This window comes from Zalophus californianus, chromosome 15, assembly GCF_009762305.2.
Source record: "Zalophus californianus isolate mZalCal1 chromosome 15, mZalCal1.pri.v2, whole genome shotgun sequence".
NCBI lineage: Eukaryota > Metazoa > Chordata > Mammalia > Carnivora > Otariidae > Zalophus > Zalophus californianus.
In genome coordinates, this window is record NC_045609.1 from 32,513,332 (window position 1) to 32,532,731 (window position 19,400).

The 19,400-nt window shown below is 56.0% G+C and overlaps 1 protein-coding gene across 1 annotated transcript in view; it reads left to right on the forward strand.

Annotated features, from left to right (window-relative positions):
* Nucleotides 1-19,400, forward strand: part of CDH23 (cadherin related 23) — a 414,708-nt gene that overhangs the window by 126,462 nt on the left and 268,846 nt on the right. The window contains exons 5-6 of the mRNA XM_027587690.2: nt 121-168; nt 281-373. Of these exons, the coding sequence (XP_027443491.2) occupies nt 121-168; nt 281-373 (141 nt within the window). The remainder of the gene's footprint in view (nt 1-120; nt 169-280; nt 374-19,400) is intronic.

Here is a 19,400-nt window from a genome sequence, read left to right on the forward strand (position 1 = left end):
TGCTCAAGATCACACAGCAATTTAGAGGCCAAGGCCAGGTTAGAGCCCAGGGCCCAGGACTCAGGACGTCAGTGTGCCTCTCTCTAACTCTGCCTTCTCCCTCCCTCCCTTGTCTTTCAGACCAAGTCTGAGTTCACAGTGGAGTTCTCCGTCAGCGACCACCAGGGGGTGAGTGTCTCCTGAGGCCCCTGCTGTCCTGGGAGGCCGACTCCCGGGGCCTTGGGCAGAAAGAGGCAAGGGGACCCATGCCAACACTAAATCCCCACCCTTCTCTTGCCAGGTGATCACACGGAAGGTGAACATACAGGTTGGGGACGTGAACGACAACGCACCCACATTTCACAACCAGCCCTACAGCGTCCGCATCCCTGAGGTAGGAGCCCCCAGGGTCGCACTTGAGGGACGGAGCGGGGAGCAGGGGGAGCTGCCGCTCCAGGGCCACGTGGCAATGGGCTGAAGCTGGGGAAAGGGCAACTGCACCTCTGCTTCTGCCGCCCACCCCGCAGCCCAAGCACCGGCTCTGGGCAGGTTGGCGACCGTGCCGACACCTCCGAAGGTAGAGTGGGTTGGTGGTAGCTCGGGTCTGATAGAAGGCCTGCCTGGAACGAGCCCCACAACTCCAGCCGGAGGCGGGACAGGACAGGAGTTGGTTGGACCAGGTGTTGTGGCCTCTTTCCTTCCACGCATAGCCGGTGTGGGCCTCAGGCACGTGGATTGGCAGGTCCGACCCCAGACTCTCCCACTGTGGCCAGTACAGGTCCCACCGCCGCCTCCCGCCCCCCACCAGGACACAGGAAGCAAGTAGCTCCAGGAAGGGACTTTCTTTCCCTAGCCTTATGCTTGCCCCCCGTCTCCCTGGCCCTCTCTGCTCCTTTGGGTCGTCTGTGTACTCTGAGTGTGTTTGCATGAGTGCATGCATGTAAAACCAAGCCATCGCTGGTAATTGAGAAGTACAAATTATTGCATTACGAACGGTTCATTAATAAGCTGGCTGCTGGCTCCCAATGGAACTAGGGTTCTCACGGCTTACTGTCCCTCTCCCAGTGACTGATGGCAGTCTTCTGGGCTGGCAGTTAGCCATTCAAAGACCTTGAAGGTGGTGGGTAAAGAGCTTCTGCTGGGTGTCCCTCGGGCCTGCCCTCAGGGCTCTGGGTTGAATGGCAGAAATAAAGGGTTGGCCTGGGAAGGGCTGGAGATGGAATCCACTGGGGAGAGGCAAGTCAGCACCATGGCGTTTGAGTTCCAGCCCCTTTGTATTATATGTCACTGGATCAGGAGACTGGCAGAGTCTTTAGAAAATATCTGTTCAGTTTGTAGATGAGAAAACTGAGGCTCAGTATGGGACAGTGACTTAGCCAAGGTCACACCGCTTTGACCCTGAGCCTCCTGACTCCCAGGGCAGCCCTCAGATTCCCTCCAAGATGATGAGACCTTGTCTCATGCTGTTCCTGTTCCTGGCTCTCCTCACTCAGCTATGAGCCAATGGTCCTATGGTTGTGCCAGATGGAGGAAAGTGAGGACAAGTGTGTGGGTAGGAGCACACCAGAGCCTCCCGCGCCCTTCCCCTGATGGGGCAGGGCATAAGGAGGGAGAACCCACAGTCCCAAGCATGGGGACACAGTGCCCTGAGCTGTGGCCAGCGTGTCCAGGACTGCAGCTTGGCTCTGGGCCCCCTCTCATTTGGAAGTCTCCCTAATTTAATTAAGGGTCTCTACGTGCCTGCCTGCACTCTGGGCCCAGGCTCAGAAACCAAGGGCACAGCTCAGAGTTAATGAGCCTTGGACCCATTGCTCAGCTGCCATCCTGGCAGGCATGGCTGCCCTCTGTCTTCCCTCACAGGGAAGGGGACGAGAGGTCACATCCTTCCTCCCCAGGCTTTGGGCTGGGGCCAGCCTTTTTCCTTGCTACCTTGCCAGGAGATATGACCTCCAACACCACCCTGTCGGAATCCCCTGGGATTCTCCAAAGGCCTCCGCCTCCAAGGAGAGAGCCTCTTCAGTCAGTCATCTATTTAACAAATATTTATTGAGTGTCTCTGTGGGCTGGGCTCTGTGCCAGGCTCTCGCCACACAGAGACCTGGAAGGCCAGAAGAACATGCAATGACAGGAGGCAGAACCAGCAGCGGGAGACTGCAGGCCCAGCCCCTGCTCCACTTCCAGGCCACTGAGTCCATTTGGGCACGTCACTTACCCTCTCTGGGCCATAGTCCTCCTTATCTAATAAAAACGGAGGACTCACAAGGTAAAGCAGCCTGCCTGCTACCCATCTGATGAGGAGAGGGTGGGCCGAGAGGCGCCAGCTGCAAGGACACACGGCTCTCGGAGGACAGCCTGTGTGGTTTGCTTGCCTGTAAACATCCCCAGGTCACCTCCTTGACTTGATACGTGATGCCCTACTTAGGGCTGCTTGGTGTGACCGGTGGGGTGTGGTGTCAGCTCCTGACCCGAGGTGGCTTGGCACCCACCAGCCCTGGCCTGGTGTGGTCACCTGAGCTAGAACTTAGCTGCCTGGCTCAGGCCCCAGCTGAGGTACCAGTGAAGGGCCTGCTGGCTCCCGGCCCAGAATTGAGCCTGGGCTCTCCTGCTGGCCTGGAGGTCACCCTGGCGACGCCAGGCCCCTGCCCTTCAGAAGCATGATGTGTGGCAGAGGCCCTATGGAAGCGAACAGGGTGAGAATGCAAACCAGAGAAAGGGGGGGGCCCTGGAGACCCTGTGAGGTGTCCGTGCTGAGGGGTTGCCAGAGTGATCAGAGGAATCTCAGCAGGCTTCCTGGAGGAGGTGGCTTTCCAGCTGCCGCTTGCCAAGGTGAGCAGTGGAGCTCCTGTAGGTCAAGACACCTGGGGTTTAGTCCTGGCTGTGCCAGCTACTGGCTGGGTGAGACTCTGAGCTTATCACTGCCCCTGCTGTCTTTGGTTCCAACAGCTGTTAAACTGGGGAGCTGGACCAGGTTCCTTCTAGGGCTGACAGCCAGTGGTCTGAGGATGAATCCCAGCAGGAGAAGCTCCTAATTCTCCTTCAGTACTTCATTATTCCTCAAGGGCTGGCAGAGAAGCTCCCGTGGCTGTTTCCATCTACTGAGCTCCTCTTCAGGTCATGCCAGCCACCTGCCGCCTCTCCCTCACCTTCTCAGCATCCACTGGCCCCAACCCTAGGGGCCCTGATAATGTGGGGGTCTGTTGTGCCCAGAACCCAAGGATGGGTGTGAAGAGCAAGTTTATAGGGAGACAAATTCTAGGTCTATATAATGAAGAACTTTCTAATATTGAAACCTAGGGCACAGTCTCCCCCCCTACCCTCCCAAGGATGTACTGAGCTCCGCAGCCCTGGACCTAAAATAGGAAGACCATGAGTTTCAGAAACCATCCAGAACTGAGTGTTAGAGAACGGAGGAACCAGAAGACCCCAAACATTCTCCATCAGAATTTCCTGGGGGACTAGTTAGGATCCATACTCTTGCACTCCTCCAACCCTGAATCAGTAGTTTAGAAAGAGCCAGCCCAGGAAGCTGCATTTTTAACAAACTCCCCTGATGATAGCAAGCCCTGGAGACATGGCCCATGGGGACCCATGCCCTCGGGCTGGGAATAGGAGTGGGTGGGAGGCCGGGTCAAGGCCAGGCCCTGCCCCTTTCTCCAGGAAAAGCTCGATGGCCTCCTGCCCTGCAGCCCTGCAGCCCTGCAGCCCTGCCCCTCTCCCTCCCGAGACCCCCTGCCTGGACCCGCCCCTGGTCAGGAGAAGTCAGACAGGTGTGTTTGGGTTTCTGTGCTCCTGGTTCCCCTCCTGCCCAGCCCTCTCCCCTCACTAAGCTGTTCTACATGTAATTATCCATTTTATCAGGGTGAAAGGCCCTGCAATTCACTTGTCGAAGCCCTAACGAGGCAGCGTGGATGCTTTCAAGTCCGTAAAGAAAAGGGAAATCCTGCTAGAATTGGCAACTTAATTCACCAAGCCAGCCTCGACAGACCTCATTAAGTCCCCGTGTATTCATTTCAGGCTAATGGCTGTCTTGCTGACTGCTATTTGATTTGCTGTAATAGACTTTTATGGCATTCCAATTTGCTCAAACGTGTTTGCCTGTGTCTGTGCCCAGCAGCACCGCTCCACTGCCTCCATTAGGGGTGTGTGTCCGCCTCGCTGACCTTCAGCACTGCTCTGTCCCCTGTGTCCTCCTGGGGCCACCCCTCCCCCACAGCCCTCCAGGTGTGCCCTGGGGAGGTGACCCTGGGGCCGGGGTGTTGAGGCTGGAAGATGGGTATGAGTTTAGAAGTCGGATGGTGCCAGGTGGCTCCTCGGATCAGGGAGTCGAGGGCTCCCGTAATCTCAGGGACGGCCATGCCCTTGAAGTTCTGACAGGTTCGGCCACCATAGCTGGACGGTTGAGCCTCTTATCCCACCTGGCCTTCACCTACGTTTCTCGCCTTCCCTGCCGGCTTCCTCCACGTGGATGGCCCTGTCAGCCCACGGGCCGATTCAGTGCCCGGGAGCCTGTGTCTGTCTCTCTGTTTTCTCTTGCTCCAACACACATATGTTGTACTCTTCGAACTGGTACTGGAGTGTTCTCTTTCTGCTCTCAGCCTGACTCAATTCTGCCGGTCCTTTGAAGCCCAGAGCTGACCCACCATGCCCTGATCCACTCCCAATTTTTATTTTTTAAACGAACACAGCAAACATTTGCCGAATAGCTATGGAGCAAGGCCCAGGGATTCTGAGCTGACTCGGCTGTGTAGGGTAGAGTAAAAGGACTTTCCCATTTGCCAGCTGTGCAACTTTGGATGGTGACTTAACCCCTCTGGACCTCAGTTTTCTTATCTATGAGATAAGCCACTTTTTGTCTTGTGGGGTCATTGTGAGATATAGAATAATGCAGGGGGGTAAAGCCCTTAGCCCCGTTTGTGGCTCATTGTATATTCAGTAAAATGCTGGTGACTAAGACCAAGGTCTTGTCCTCAGGGGAGATAATTTTACAGGGAGAAAGACAAGTAAGAGAAGGTCTAACTACATGTAAATGTATTAAATGCCATGGTGGCTTAGGGTGTGCAGAGCAGGAGGGAAGCTCTGTGGAAGGAATGACCTAGTCTCTACACAGGGGCTATTTGTTTGGGACCTCACAGGATGTGTAGAAGTTTGGTAGTCACAGAAGGAGATTATGGTGTCTCTGAATATCATATACTCTCTGTCCTTTAGCTTCTTTGCATATATTGGAATTTCCAAAAGAGGGAAGTGAACTCTAACCCCTGACCAGGGATCCTATTTGAAGAGGGGCCAGTGGTTGTTGGGGTATGTGTGTCCCTCACCGGTACCCAGTGTTCCCTTGTGGAAATAAAGCTGGGCTGGAAGTAGGCTCCCTGGGTCCCTGCCCAGGTCACTGTGACAGACAGGTCCTGCATAGGTCTTTGTCACTCGTGGCTTCGGGTGACCAGCTGTGAGGTGGGGAGGAGGCTGGAAGAGGGGAAGGGTGGACTGGAATGAGAAAGCAGGGGCCTGAGCACCCCCAGCCCTGGCTGGGGGCACGGTCCAAGCCAGGGTCCCCCGAGGCCACCCCATCTCTCCATGTCACTTAGCAAGGACAGATGAAAGTCATTCTCCTCTGGAGCTCCTTACTAGAGACAGGAAAGCAGGGAGAAGGAGATTCCTGGTGAGCATGTGTCAGTGAAACAAAGTAATTCATTTCTATGATAATAAGTTGACGCCGTTGTTATTGTTGAGAGTTTCCTCTGTGCCCAAGGCCGTGCTTTCCATGCATGTGGGTGCTCCCCGAGTGCTCACTGCCGCCTCACAGGCTAGCCACGTTGTTAGTCCCAGGCCACAGGTGTGGGCGTGGAAGCAGAGAAGCTTCGTGACTTGCCCAGAGCTAGCCAAAGATGGAGCCAGGATTAGGAGACAGGCCTGGTTCTACCTGCAAAATGGAAATAATTAAGCCTGCCTTGCAAAATTTTTTGAGGATTCAAGTAAATGGGACCGTGTGTGGGAAGTGTTTTGCAGAGGGCACAGCAAAAGCAAGTGTCTTGTTGCACATGGCCGAGGCTGTATTCGGTGGTACATTCGTCTTCCCTGCCAGCCTGAGCAGGGACTGTGTGCCCTCCACTCCCAGCCTGGGGCCCAGCCCGTGGACAAGAACTTCACAGATGGGCAGAGCCCCACTGCTCCCTCTGCCTCTTGGACAGTTGGAAGGACAGCAGGAGCCTTCACGCAAAGGGCTCTGCCTCCACCAGCTTTCTTCACCTGGACGAGGGGTCCTTTATTGCTCACAGTGTCTGGGGCGGGACAGTGCTGGGGGGGAGAGGGTGCCCACACCTCACAGGACACCTGAGAGCTCACTGCTGGAGCTCTCTAGTGCCCTCTATTGCCCGCCAGTTCCTGACTCGCAGCCATGCTGTTCTCTGTGCGGTGGGCACACAGGGAGCCCCGGAGGGGTGGCCAGACTAGGCCCCGAGCATGCAGAGGTGGGCATGACCAGACTTATTAGCACCCACTGGGGCCGCCAGCATTGCCCCCCAGCTGTCCTCCTCACGGTGTGCCCATCAGACACTGAATGATTTATAAACTGTATGCTCGGGTTACAGTGAGAGGTGGGGTGTCAGGGGGGCTCACACCGGCTTGTGCCAGCCGTCCCCCCCCCGAGATGTCAGCTCTGCTCATGAGAGTGTCGCCTCTCACGCCAGGAGAGATGGTCCCTTGACAGGCCATATTAATTTATATCTTGGGGCCGCGGTAACGGGCGGCCCCCTCTGCATCTATAACCACCCACCTATTGATCTGGGAGAGGGAGACCAATAAATCATCTCAGGGGCTCTGGATCCTGCTGACCAGAGCCAGAGTAGTTTATTCTAGCCAGGCGGCAGCCCCAAGCTATGCCATTTCTCTGTGCCCCTCAGTGAGCACTCTGAGGTGCTTGCACCTCCTCTCGACCCCCACCGTCTGCACAGTGACCGGTACCTCCTCTCTGGCAGCGGGTACTTACTGTAGCGATGAAGTGACATATGCACGTGGGCAAAGCAGCAGGGCCGCCTGTTTCTACATAGTCTTGAGATGGAATGGTGTGTGTGTCTGTGTGTGTGTGTGTGTGTGTGTGTGTGTGTGTGTGTGAAACAGTGAGTGTATACTTATTGAAGTAATATCATCTTGTCTATATCCGAGTATTTTCCCTATCTTTCATTTGTCCTCATGACAACTCTGTAAGTTAAGGGAGAATTTTTGTTCCCATTTTAGAGATGAGAGAAACTGAGGCCAAGAGAAGTTCCACGACTTCTCCGAGTCCCCCGGAGTCAAGTATACCTTCAACTAGAGCCATAGTCTTGCTCTTTGTCATCTTCAGCATCTTTGCATGTGTCTTTTTGTAGCTTTGCCTTGGCCTGCTTATAATTTGCCCGAAGATGAGACCCTGTAGAGCCAGGATGGGAGCAGACAAGTGGGGAGCTCGGGGCCTCATGCATCCAAGGCTTACCCCCATCCACGGCTGAGGGCTGTCACACACATCCCATACACAGGCTGTAGCAATCCAGTGAAGAAACGTCACTCGGAGCCCGCTGCCCACTCTCTAGAGTGAGGACCAGCTTTGGAGGTCGAGACCCTGCCGTAGTCGTAGTAACACCCCTACCTAGTGACAGACAGAGTTAGTGTGCCCTTGCCTCTAAGATTTGGGTCCCCGGATGTGCATACAACATCGTTCTGTGAGAAGTAGAAGACCCATCCCTACAGGTGAACGTCAGCCTGCTCCTCCGGGGCCCCCGTGGGCCCACTGGGGCATGGCCAGGGCTGTGAGTGCCCTCCACCACGCTCCGCACAAGGAGAGAGGGCAACATGGGAGCAGGGTACAGAAGGAGCCCAGATGTAATTAAAATTATTATATTGTTTGAACAGTAATAATGTTCTTCATTACACCGGTTTCCTCGCCGATTCTGGCTGGGAGTCTTCGGGGGCTCATATAATTCTGCTGCAATTGCTGCAGGACCCTCTGACATGAATATGAGGCAGGGGCCCCAGGGGCAGAGCCCAGCTCGCGTGCAGCAGGGATTCGCTGGCACATGCCGGGACACCTTTAACTGTGCCCCTGCCCTTTGAGTAAAGACCCCCTAAATGGAAGGAGACGAGAGCTGGCTGCAAGGAGGTGCTCCTGCCACATGGTTGGGCTGCCAGCCCCACGTACCCGGAGTCCACCTGTTGTCTTCATCCCCTTTCTCTAAATGGTCTCCTCTCCCCTGTGGTGGGGCCTGTTGCCAGAGGGGTCAGGTCTCCTGCCTGCACCCCTTTTCCTCCAGGCAGTGGGGTCTCCTCAGACCCTGGGTGGGGAGCCGGCTGAGGACACTGATGGTCGGAAGGACTTGTGCGCCATCAGTGACATGGGGACCCTGATCCCTACTGTGGCACCGGGTGACGGAGCCACGAACACACAGGTCCTAACTCCACAGCGGGAGGCCATGAGCAAGATGCTTGGTCTTTCAGAGCCTCAGTGTCTCCATCTGTAAAATGGGGGTCCATTGAGGGGGTGTGAAAGTTCCAGGAGAGCCCGTGTATGAAGTACCACACTCTTGGGGTCGGTGATGGGTATTCCCATTGTTATGAAGAATTCTCAGAGAGCTTCAGGAAAGTCGCTTGGGGTCCAAGGAGCTTGACATATGGGCTCCATTGCTATGGCCTGATTGGTTGATATTGGGGTGTGAGTGGTCAAGAAGCTTACAGTCCAGTCCAGTGGGGGACGGGAAACGTGTGGAAAACATGAAATGAAAATATGACCAAGAAAAAAAGGAAGCAGTCGCCGAGAAATAATTGGTAATGGCCTGAGAGCGTTCCAAATGGGTTCCTTGGAACCAGCACCAGAGGGACCGTCAAGGTGACTTAATCTAACCGCATGTTCTGTAGAGGTCGACAAAGCCAGGCAGAGGAAACGATTTCCCCAGGGTCTCCCCAGAAGTCAGTGGCAAATCACTGAAGACCTAAGGTGACCGGGGAAGATTCTCAGGGAAATGGTCTCCAGAACCCACGAGCCTGAGCCCATCCCTCCGCTGGAGGTGTAGCGCTGTTTGCCCAGGTGGGGTCTGATGTGTCCAGAGCCAGGCTGGGGAGAGGGGAGGGGTGCTGCCTCCTGGGCTCCTACAGCCCCTGCAAGCTCAAGAGTGGTGGCCTGGCAGGCTGCCTCCCGGTGTAGGGCACCGGGGCCGTGTGAGTGTGTTGGCTGACCGCCAGCATGCTGCTGCTGTTTCTCCTGTTCTGGGGACCCTGGAATTTTGTCTCAGCCTCTTGATTTACCCAAACACGTTGGAGTATTGTCAGAACAGCTTGGGGACAGGCCTGGCAGCCCCCTTGACAGCGAGGCCCCCCACACAAGAGGCTGGTGTGGATGTGCTTGCAGGCTCCCTGACCCACCTTGTTTTCTACCAGGAGGGGGGAAAAGAAGAGAAAGCGGGCAGGCGCTTGGTTGGTGGAATTATTATAATTTCTCTGATTCCTTAGCAGCCTTTAATTACTTTGCAACTTTGTGGCACTGGCTAGAAGCTGGGAGGGGCTGGGCTCTCCCTCTTTGTAATGACCTTAAGTGGAAGCCTCCTGTCCATCGCTGAAAAAGCCGGCTCTTCCCTACAGATGCAATAATATAGCCGAGAGATTTCACCCAGGGCATAATCACTAGGTACAATGTAATCTTCCCTGCTCACTGTCTTCATCACCAATGGGCCAGCCCACTTCGCAAGCGTGAAGGACTGCCAGCCACAGAGAACCGAACGTCCGGTCACGTCCTTGTCCAGGAGGGTCACAGGCTCAGGGCGGTCCCTCTCCCAGTCCTGCCTCTGAGAAGGCCTTTTCCCACGGACCCCTCCCCTCTCAGTATCTCCCTGTCTGAGCCCAGCCACGCCCCCTGGCATTCCCAACACAAACTCTACAGATTAGAAATCCATCCCATTCCCGTGAGGTCTGAGCTCTGGGCTTTCCTGTGCTTCCTCCCCTAGATTCTCACTGTGCGTGGCCGCTTTCCTGCCGCCCTGCCTTTGCTCGTGCTGTGCCCTCCCCCAGGATGCTCTCACCCCTGCCCCCTGCACCTTCTTCCTCCATTTAGCCAAATCCTATTCTTCCTTCCTTCCTTGGAACAATGAAGTGGGGGAGGTTGGTACTATGTCCCCATCTCACAGACAGGCAAACCCAGTGTTAGCGAAGTCACACTTGCCAGGTCATTCCCTCTGGAAGTGGCTGGCTGGGATCCAACCCTAGGCCCTTCACCTGGTCTTCTCTCTGCTAGGCTTGAAGGCACAGGCTTCTTTTACCCCCTGCCCTTGGAGTTGCTGCCTATACCCACCCCGTGCTGGCTTCGAAACCCCACTCCCAGACCCACCCTCTGCCTCCTGATCCTGGCCTGGCCTTTGCCGCCTGGGATGGTCCCCGAACCCTACTGTGGGCAGAAGAGGTTAACCAGATGCCGGTCTGGTTGCTGAGCCTCCCTGGGGCTGGTTCAGCCAGAGGCAGCTCCCCCTGTCTTGGTCACCTGTCTGTACAGTTCAGCAAGTTAGAGTGGGATGAGCTCTACCCTGGAGGGGGTAGGAGCTCCACCACCTACAGCTGGGAGACTTGTGTGACAAACCCCCCTGCTTCCAGGGCTGAATTTGCCCCTCTGTCAAATGAGACTGGTAATCCTGGGTCTGTCCATGTCATCGTGGGGATCAGGGACAGAACAGACGGGAAGGCCTTGAACTTAAAGCCTCACGCAAGGGGGACAGATTAACCACTGGAGTATCTTTTCCAAGGCTTCCTTCCCCACCAGCTTTATGAGTTTTTTTTTTTTTCTTTCTTTGAGTCTATGTATTACTTAAGCATACCTACAGAGAAACGAACAGTCATAAGTTTTTAGCTTTACGAATTATTGCAAAGTGAACATATTTGTATAACCACACCTGCATCAAGAAACAGAAACTCTCCAGCACCTAGAAGCCCCCTCATAACTCCCAGTCCCTCCCCCCTCCAGGTAACCTCTATCTTGGCTTCTATCCCCATGGAATATGTTTGTCTATATTCATCTTACTGTATGCAGTCTGTTTGGTTTTTATTACCACCTGAGCTGTGGAACAGGCAGCTTCCTCTCGGAGGTCACTTCCCACAGTGGTTAGGATCAGTGCTAAGGTTAGTGGTTTGAATCCTGCGCTCACTGCTTCCATTTCTGAGTCCCCAGGGAAATGGCCGTGTCTCTGCTAAAATGGGTGTGGCGCAGGTAGGGCTCCCACTTTGCAGGTACCACTGTGCTCATCTCGCAGTGCTCTTCTGCCAGGGGCTGTGATGGTGTGTGCATAGTGCTCAGCCGGCAGCCTGCACCCAAGAGCCTGGCGGGACCGTCCCCTACAGGCATCACCTCTAGGCAGACTCTGCAGGGACAGGCTCATCTCTGCAGGTGGATATGGAGCTGTCCAGCTGCTGGGACAGGAGGATGGGGGGTGGGGGGCGTGCAGGGAAGGGAGTTACAGGAAGCTAAATGCGGTGAGCAAAACTTGGGCTGAGAGGAAGGAGGCAGAAACACAGCAGGAGGGTCCCTTTCCCCAGGGTGCCTCTGCTGGGCCCCACAGGAGTCCTTCAGGTTGGTAAGAAAGGTCTGATTATCCTCCTGTTAGAGCCAGAGAAATGGGCCCAGACGGGTTAAATGAGTTGCCCAAGGTCACACGGCTGGTCCCCGGTTTTGTCCTCATTATACCGCCCCCAATGCAAACCCAAATGCCTTTTACCCCCAGTGCATCCCCTCAGGGCTTGGGGTTTAGTGTCAGTGGCCGCTGCCTTAAGAGGAGCCGGCCTTGAGTCTGGAGAAGGTAGAAGGAGGGGGGATGTTTGGTTCGGAGGGGGATTCTTCTGTAGTGACCTTTATTGTGTTCCAGCACCTTCAGCCTCCCACAAAGCTGTGGCTTATATCAGCAACCCAATCTGATGTCTGCACGCGCGCGCACACACACGCGCGCACACACACACACACACACACACAATCTTTAAAGCCTTCTTAGCAGGTTGAAGTGATTGTTTTTTTCTTTCCCTTACCTGGTCGGGGATGGGGCAGGGCCAGGTCAATGGGAGAAGAATAATGAATTCTCCTAAAGCACTGTCTTTCTCCCCACATCCCCAAACCATCAGATTCCCCCAAATTCAGGGGGCCCCCAAACCTTTAAAAAATCCCCCCAACACAACCCAAAAGATGGGGGTGGAGGGAAATGCAGCAGCAGCTATTGGGGCGGAAAGCCCTAAATGGTGTGGAAGTAATGTCTAAAGTGTGCTGGTGATTACAGACATTTCCACGGAGCCACGCTCAGGCTGCATGGGTTGGTGCCAGCAGTGGTGGGGAAATAAATAAATAAATAAGTGAGCCAGTGTCGGAGAGCCCGTTAACTGTTGCTGTGCGGAAGGGAGGGATGCAGCAGGTTACTGGGGAGGGTGGAAGGAAGGTAGCCAGGCTCATTCATTCATTCCTCCATCCATCCATTCATTCCACTGTCCTGAGTCCCTGGGAGGTGCCAGGAATGTTGCTAGAACCTTTCTGTGGTCGGTGGCCAGAGTTCCCCAGGCTGGTGGGGTCTGATCCCAGCCCCCTCTCACCAGCCTCCCCTTGACTCTCTGATTTCCTGCACCTCCGCCTTCTTTCTGGTCCCTGAGAGCACCGTACCACGGGACCTTTGCACGGCGGTACCCTCCCTTTCTTCATGAGCTCCTATATCCCCTGAGATCTTCAGTCCTTGATTGATCCCCTTTCCCAGTACCGAACAGATGCTCACGTTCTGGGTCTTCAGAGCACCATAGCTATGACCTTGGGATGTAATGACTCATTTATAGGACTGTTTGATCACTGTTGGCCTCCCAGGGGAGATGGTGGGTTCCGTGAGAGCAGGAGCATGTCCATGTGACTGTTTCCCCATCACTGGACCTTCAGGACCTCATACCCAGTGGGGACTTAGTAGAGATTTGTTGCATGATGCAGTTGATCCCACTTGTCTTCTGGAAGCCTCTCTCCCTCCTTGCCTTTACAGCCCCTAGCCTTTCAGTGGGAAGTTCCACAGACCAGTCCTTCATGTGCTCTGTTCCCAAGGCCCACTCCGGAAAGCAGCTTGGAAGTGCTGATGAGTTCCCCACCAAGGCCTTTGGTCTCACCAGACTTCCCAGGCAGCCAGTAGGACGTGGTGAAGGCACTGCACGCAGGGGTGTTGGAGGAAGGGGTGTCGCTGCAGGGGCTGGGGTATGGTAGGCAGAGGACTAGCCCCAAAGAAAGGGAAGCCCCGCACCTAATCCTGGGAGCCTGTGACTGTTTCCTCACGTGGCAAAAGGGACTCTGCAGGTGTGATGAAGGACCTGCATGAGGAGATAGCCTGGTCTTGCTGTGGGCCCAATGTCATCACAATTGTCCTTGTAAGAGGGAGGTGGGAGAGTGGCAGTAGCAGCAGAGGTCAGAGAGAGAGGTTGGACGGTTTTATGCTGCTGGTCTGACCACGGAAAGAAGGGGCCATGAGCCAAGGAACATGAGTGGCCTCGAGAAGCTGGAAAAGGCACAGAAACAGATTCTCCCCTAGAGCCTCCAGAAGGGATGCAGGCTACTAACCCCTTGATTTTGGTCCTGCCTGTAAGACCCATTTTGGACTCTGGCCCCCAGAATCGTAAGATGAGGAACTTGCAGGGATTTGTTAGAGTGGCTGGAGGAAGCTGATACAGGGTGCTTTGGAGGCACAGTGGTAGGAACACGCGTTCTCCAGTGTACCCCCAGCACCCCCAAACCCTAGTGCACTGTTTCCTTTGGGGCGCTTCAGGCAGAAGGGTGGATGTCCCTGGAGGTGGGCTCTCTAGACGTAGGTGTGAGGCCAGTGGTCGTTGGGGATGATCCATGAGGGCCAGCCATGGGTCAGGGGGCCCCTGGAGCTGGGGGGGGCAAATGCCTGGGGATGGGCCCTGCAGAAACCGGGAGGGGTGAGGTGGGCGAACCTGAGAGCCTATGTGGTGGGTGTGGAGAGGGAGAGCTTTTATTTAGTTTTTTTTTAAGATTTATTTATTTGACAGTAAGAGAGAGAGAGAGAGCATGAGCAGGGGAGGGGCAGAGGGAGAGAGAATCCTGAGGCAGACTCCCCACTGAGCGCGGAGCCCAATAAACACAGGGCTCCATCTCACACCCTGAGATCGTGACCTGAGCCAGAATCAAGTGTAGGATGCTTCACCGACTGAGCCACCCAGGCACCCTGAGAGGGAGAGCTTTTAGATGAGTGGAAGAGAGTGGGGCTGGAAGGGACTGCATCCCAGAACAGGCCACCGTGCTGCTGGACCCCGGGGAGCCCTCCCATTGCACAGAGGTGGGCTTAGCAGGCACCAGAGTGCTGGAGACCCCCCTGGAAACCTTGGCCTCTAGGCACCAACCAGCCCAGAGACCAGGGAGGGAGAGGAGTCTCTGCTTGGCTTGCTACCCAAGTGGTAATGAATGCAGAAATGTTGATTCCACACGCTTGGGCCCACCCTCATTCGTTCATTCATCAGACATTGCCTGGGTGCCTGCTAGATGCCAAGCCCAGGCTGGGTGCTTGGGACACAGGAGAATGAGCTGTGGTGCCTGGTCCCCCAGGAGATCCTGGCTGGGCCCTGCTCACCCACAGTGGCACTCTAAAACAGGATGGGAGGGCGCCTGGGTGGCTCAGTCGTTAAGCGTCTGCCTTCGGCTCAGGTCATGATCCCAGGGTCCTGGGATCGAGCCCCGCATCGGGCTCCCTGCTCTGTGGGGAGCCTGCTTCTCCCTCTCCCACTCCCCCTGCTTGTGTTCCTGCTCTCGCTGTGTCTCTCTCTGTCAAATAAATAAATAAAATCTTTAAAAATAAAATAAAATAAAACAGGATGGGAGGGGCCAGTGCTTGAGGACCCGGGCAGCCACCACCCGAAGCCTGGCTCTCTCTGGGTTGCCGAGCGGGTGGAGCAAGGCCATCTGCCCCTCCCATCATCAGTGCTACAGCAAACCTGGGTCGTGTCTCCCACCTGCCCTGTCCTGGCTCCCGAGCCCCTTGTGGTGTGCGGCATACATGAAAACGTATCAAGTGTGGCTCCCTCCAGGCAGCAGAATTGGACAAATGAGCTCTAAATGAGCTTGGCAAATTGGTTCTTTCTGCTCTGTCCCAGCCCTCCACCACCCTGCCCTGCAGCAGCCTGGGTTTCCCTGCAGGTTGCTCTCAGTATGGGCTGGGGAGGGAGGGAGCAGGGACTGCCTTGGGTCTGAGACAAGCAGAGAGACCCCCCACTCCATCTCTGGGCCTCCATCTGCTTCCTTATATCTGGGGTGGGTGGAAACCCCACAAGATAGAACAGGACCTTCTGGAGGGTTCAGGGGCATTACAGAAGAAGGGGCAGGGCACAGGCCTCCTAGAAGGCCGGGCACGGGCTAGTGACCACACCTTCCTCTGACCTCCTACTCCAGCCTCCTTTATGCCACTTGTCTGATACGTGGGTCCTCCTGGTGCCAAGTTCCAGGGTTTATGATCTGATTAAAGATAGGGTCTGTACCTTACAATTCCGTGAACCCATAAGCTCCAGGGGTACTGGGCACAGGGAAAGCACCAGTAATAGCTGATAGTAAAGGACACTGTGCATGCACTCACGTGTGCACTTTTTATAGCCAATCTGAGGTATAGGTACTAGGATTATTCCCAGTTGGAAGATGGAGAACCTGAGGCTCAGAGAGGTTAAGTCAGTTGCAGAGCTGGGATGTGAGCCCAGGCAGTGCCCCCGCCCCCCAGCAACTCCATAAGCTGTTGCCCCCCTGTTGACAGTGAGTCTAGGGGGACCCATCTTGCACATCGAGTGAACGTGCCCTGGACACTCAGGACCCCCGGCAGGCAGCAGACCAGGGTGAGGCTCCTTGCAGCCCTCCCAAGGTCTCCCCACATCCTTCTGTCCCCAGGGCAGTGCCCAGTGCCATGGCCAGCACAGGCCGGAGAGGGTGGCCGTGCTGCAGACACCGCGCCCAGTCCTAGAGAGCCGGGCTGGGCCGTGTTCCTGGAGAGAGAGCTTCCCCACCTCGTGCCAGGGCCACACACACGTGCACACACCTCAGGCGTGACGTCTGCCCTGCCTCCTCCTGTCCCATGTGTGTCCCTCACGGGTCAGCGCCCCAGAGTGCTAAATCATGGGCAAATCGGCCACAGCCAGCGGAAGGCCAGGAGGCCAGGAGGAGGGGACACTGCCATCAGAGCCATTAGCATCAGGCTGGTCAGGCGAACGAAAGCACAGCTGATTGGGGCCGAGCAGGGCCCCGCTCTGTAGCCGTCTGATATGTGACGTGGGACAGGGCACATACATGGAACATGTGTGCTCCCTGGGAATCACTGAACATGCAGGATTCATGGCATGGACACTCCCCATGAGACCAGCTTGCAGATGGGAACAGTCACTTCACGTGTAAGGAGAGAGAAGAGATAAGCTGGTTTCTGCCTAGAGGCTTTGGACTAGAGCAGACCTCGTCTCCCTCCCGCCACACCCCCCCCCAACCCCCGCCACCCTCCCCGGACAGCAGTGTATCTTAAAGGAACACTGCACTGGGATTCTTCCACATGTCCTTGGTCTTCCCCTTTCATCTCCCTTGGTCTCAGTTTACCCACCTCTCCAGTGGGGTTAATCACCTTAGCTCTGGCTAGCTCCCCGGCTAGTCAGGGCTGGTGAAGGAACAGGTGAGCCAGGGTCGGAATGGCATGTAGACCGTGGCCCCAGCTCCCCGGTCATGGCCTTGCTGAATGATGCCAGCGGGCCATTGCGTGAAGAGGGGGTCTGTGTGGTATTCCTGCGTTGTGACACAGAGGACCGTCCTAGAACAGGTCACTCCATGGTGCCTCTCTGGACTTGGGGCTCAGTGTTCCTTCCCCAAGGTCAAGGGCCACCCAGTCCCAGTAGGTGGTGAGCAGAGGTGAGGGTGTGTGTTGGGAAACTGAGGCCTGGGACCCCCAGCGCCCTCTCTGGGCAGTCATGCCTTGGGACAGGTCCCTCCCCAGAGTCTCATCCTGAAGGGTTTGCAGCCAGGCAGGCCTGTCCCTTCTGCACGGCTGGCCTTGCAGCCGGCCTGCTGCAGACACGGCATTTTTGTTTTTGGTTAAAAAGCCTCATTGGAGCGTTATGATATTGGAATGTGAAGGGTAATTGAGCTGAAAGCTATTCTCTTCCTGTGACCGGCACGATAGGAATGATTGAGGCGCCCAGGCCTGCGCACCAGCCTGGGAATCCCGATGAAAGGCCTGTGCAGAGATGGGGGTGATAGACGGAGTGCAGCCAGGTGCCCCGAATCCTTGTTCCTCTCCCCAGAGGCCTAGGCCTGTCCCACGATGCGCTCCCCTGAGACACTGAGCTGCCGGGCCTGGAGGAGACGGCCAAGGCCTGGGGGAGCTGGGCTCAGGCAGAGGGTCTCCAATGACAGGTGCACGAGGAGAGGGCTGGGCATTGGACTGAAACCGGCAGAAGAGCCCATTGCCCGCAGCGTCTGCCCCCTCACTGCTCTGTCTCCTCCCGACAGGACTCCTCTCCCGCTCCTACTCCTCTGTACCTTCTGCATCTCTCTCTCCCTCCACGTGCTACCCTGCATCCTCCCAGGTTTGGACAACCCCAGGGTTTTCCAGGCTGCTTTAATGCACATAGGAATCACCCGAGGATCTGATTAAAATGCGAATCCTGCTTCAGTAGGTCTGGCGTGGGGCCTGAGACTCTATATCGACTGTGCTCCCGTGTGATACCAACATCGCTGGTCCTCCCACCTGGCCTTGAAGAGTAAAGTTCTAGGAAGAGATCAGGGCATTTGTCCAGCAAGAATGCTCCAGATTCTCAGTGCAGGGCCCAGCTGTGAGGAGACAGCCAGGGAGACAACAGCCAGTTCCTGAGCAGGGCTGCACTCTGTGGTGGTGCAGGTAGAGCACTGAGCAAGGAGGGGAGGGCTGGTGAAACTCCAGCCCAAGTGTTGCTCTTTTTTTTTTTTTAAGATTATTTATTTATTTTTGTGGGGTCGGGGGGAGGGAAGAGAGGAGCAGAGGGAGAGGAGCAAGCAAACTCTGCACTAAGCCTGGAGCCCAACTCGGGGCTCGATCTCACGACCCTGAGGTCATGACCTGAGCTGAAATCAAGAGTCAGATGCTTAACTGACTGAGCCACCCAGGTGCCCCCACTAAGCGTTGCTCTTGAGGCTGGGTACCCTGGAGCTGGGTGGCATTCCCTGAAGAAAGGAGCACATTTTTCTTGGCATAGAGGGCGGTTCGCTCATCAAGCTGTGTATTCACAGGGCAGGGTCTGCTCTGAAGGGGCAGCTTTTTCTAGTTTTGCACAAAGGTACCATCAGGCCTTGCCCTCAGACTTAAAGCCGTCACTGACTGCCCGCTTCTGCACACCCCCATCTTCCCCCATCACACTGCGTGACCTCACAGCTTCTCCTGGGGGGACATGGAAGTCCAAGGGAAAGGGACACACTCACGCTTCCAGACTGCTTCTCCCTCCAGTCTGTCCAGCCCCTTCTGGGTGGGAGAGTGGGCTCAGGCCTTCCTGAGCCCCGGACGCCTAAGAAACAGAACCTTTCCAGCTTCCTGCCCCCTCCGTGCCCAGAGAGCTCATCTGCAGGAGTCAGGCTAGGATGGGCCCCTCTGTCCCAACCTGGGGTGGGGACCAAGTCTGCTGTAGGGAGGGGGTGTCCTTGAGGAAGGATTCTCTGGCTCACCCCAACCCAGCCTATGCCCTTCCGCCAGCATGTACACACACACACACACACACACACACACACACACACGCACGCACGCACGCACGCATACCATACTCAGTCTCTCCGCATGGCCCGTTATTAATTGCCACGCAGACTGAGCTGAATGGCCCCCATCAATATGTGTTCTAGCAGCTTCAAGGAGCTAGGGCCTTTGGTGGGACGCCACAGCTTATCTCTCCCAGCCAGGCTTTCCCTGCACAGGACTCCACTGGCATATAACGAGCTCTCCTTGGGGGCTTCTAGGCCCAAGTGCCAGGCCCAGCAAAGGGAGAGAGGCCCACCCCTTCCCGGCTCCGCCCTGCCGGCTCGCAGCTGAGCACAGGCCTGGCTCTTACCCAGGTGGTGCCTGCAGACCAGGTGGGGGGGGGGGGGGGGCCTCTCCATGGCCGTGGCCAGAGAGCCACAATCACAAGGCAAGCCTCTGCAGCTGCCATGCCCATTTCCCAGCACTCCCAACCCAGCCTGAAGGGCCCCCTTTCCGCCTTAGACTCGACTTCCCTCATCCTGCTCTGCCAAGGGTTGCAAGGATGGTGTCATTCTTCTTGCTTGGTGGCATGTCTTTGGTGGGCAGATGTGTGAGCCTGGGTCTTGGGTGGTCTCACAGGTGGGCAGAGCATCATCTTTCCCAAGCACCTGCCTTCCCTGATGGCCTCTCATCTCACATCCAGCTGACTTGGGTTGGCATTCTCAGCCCCTCTGA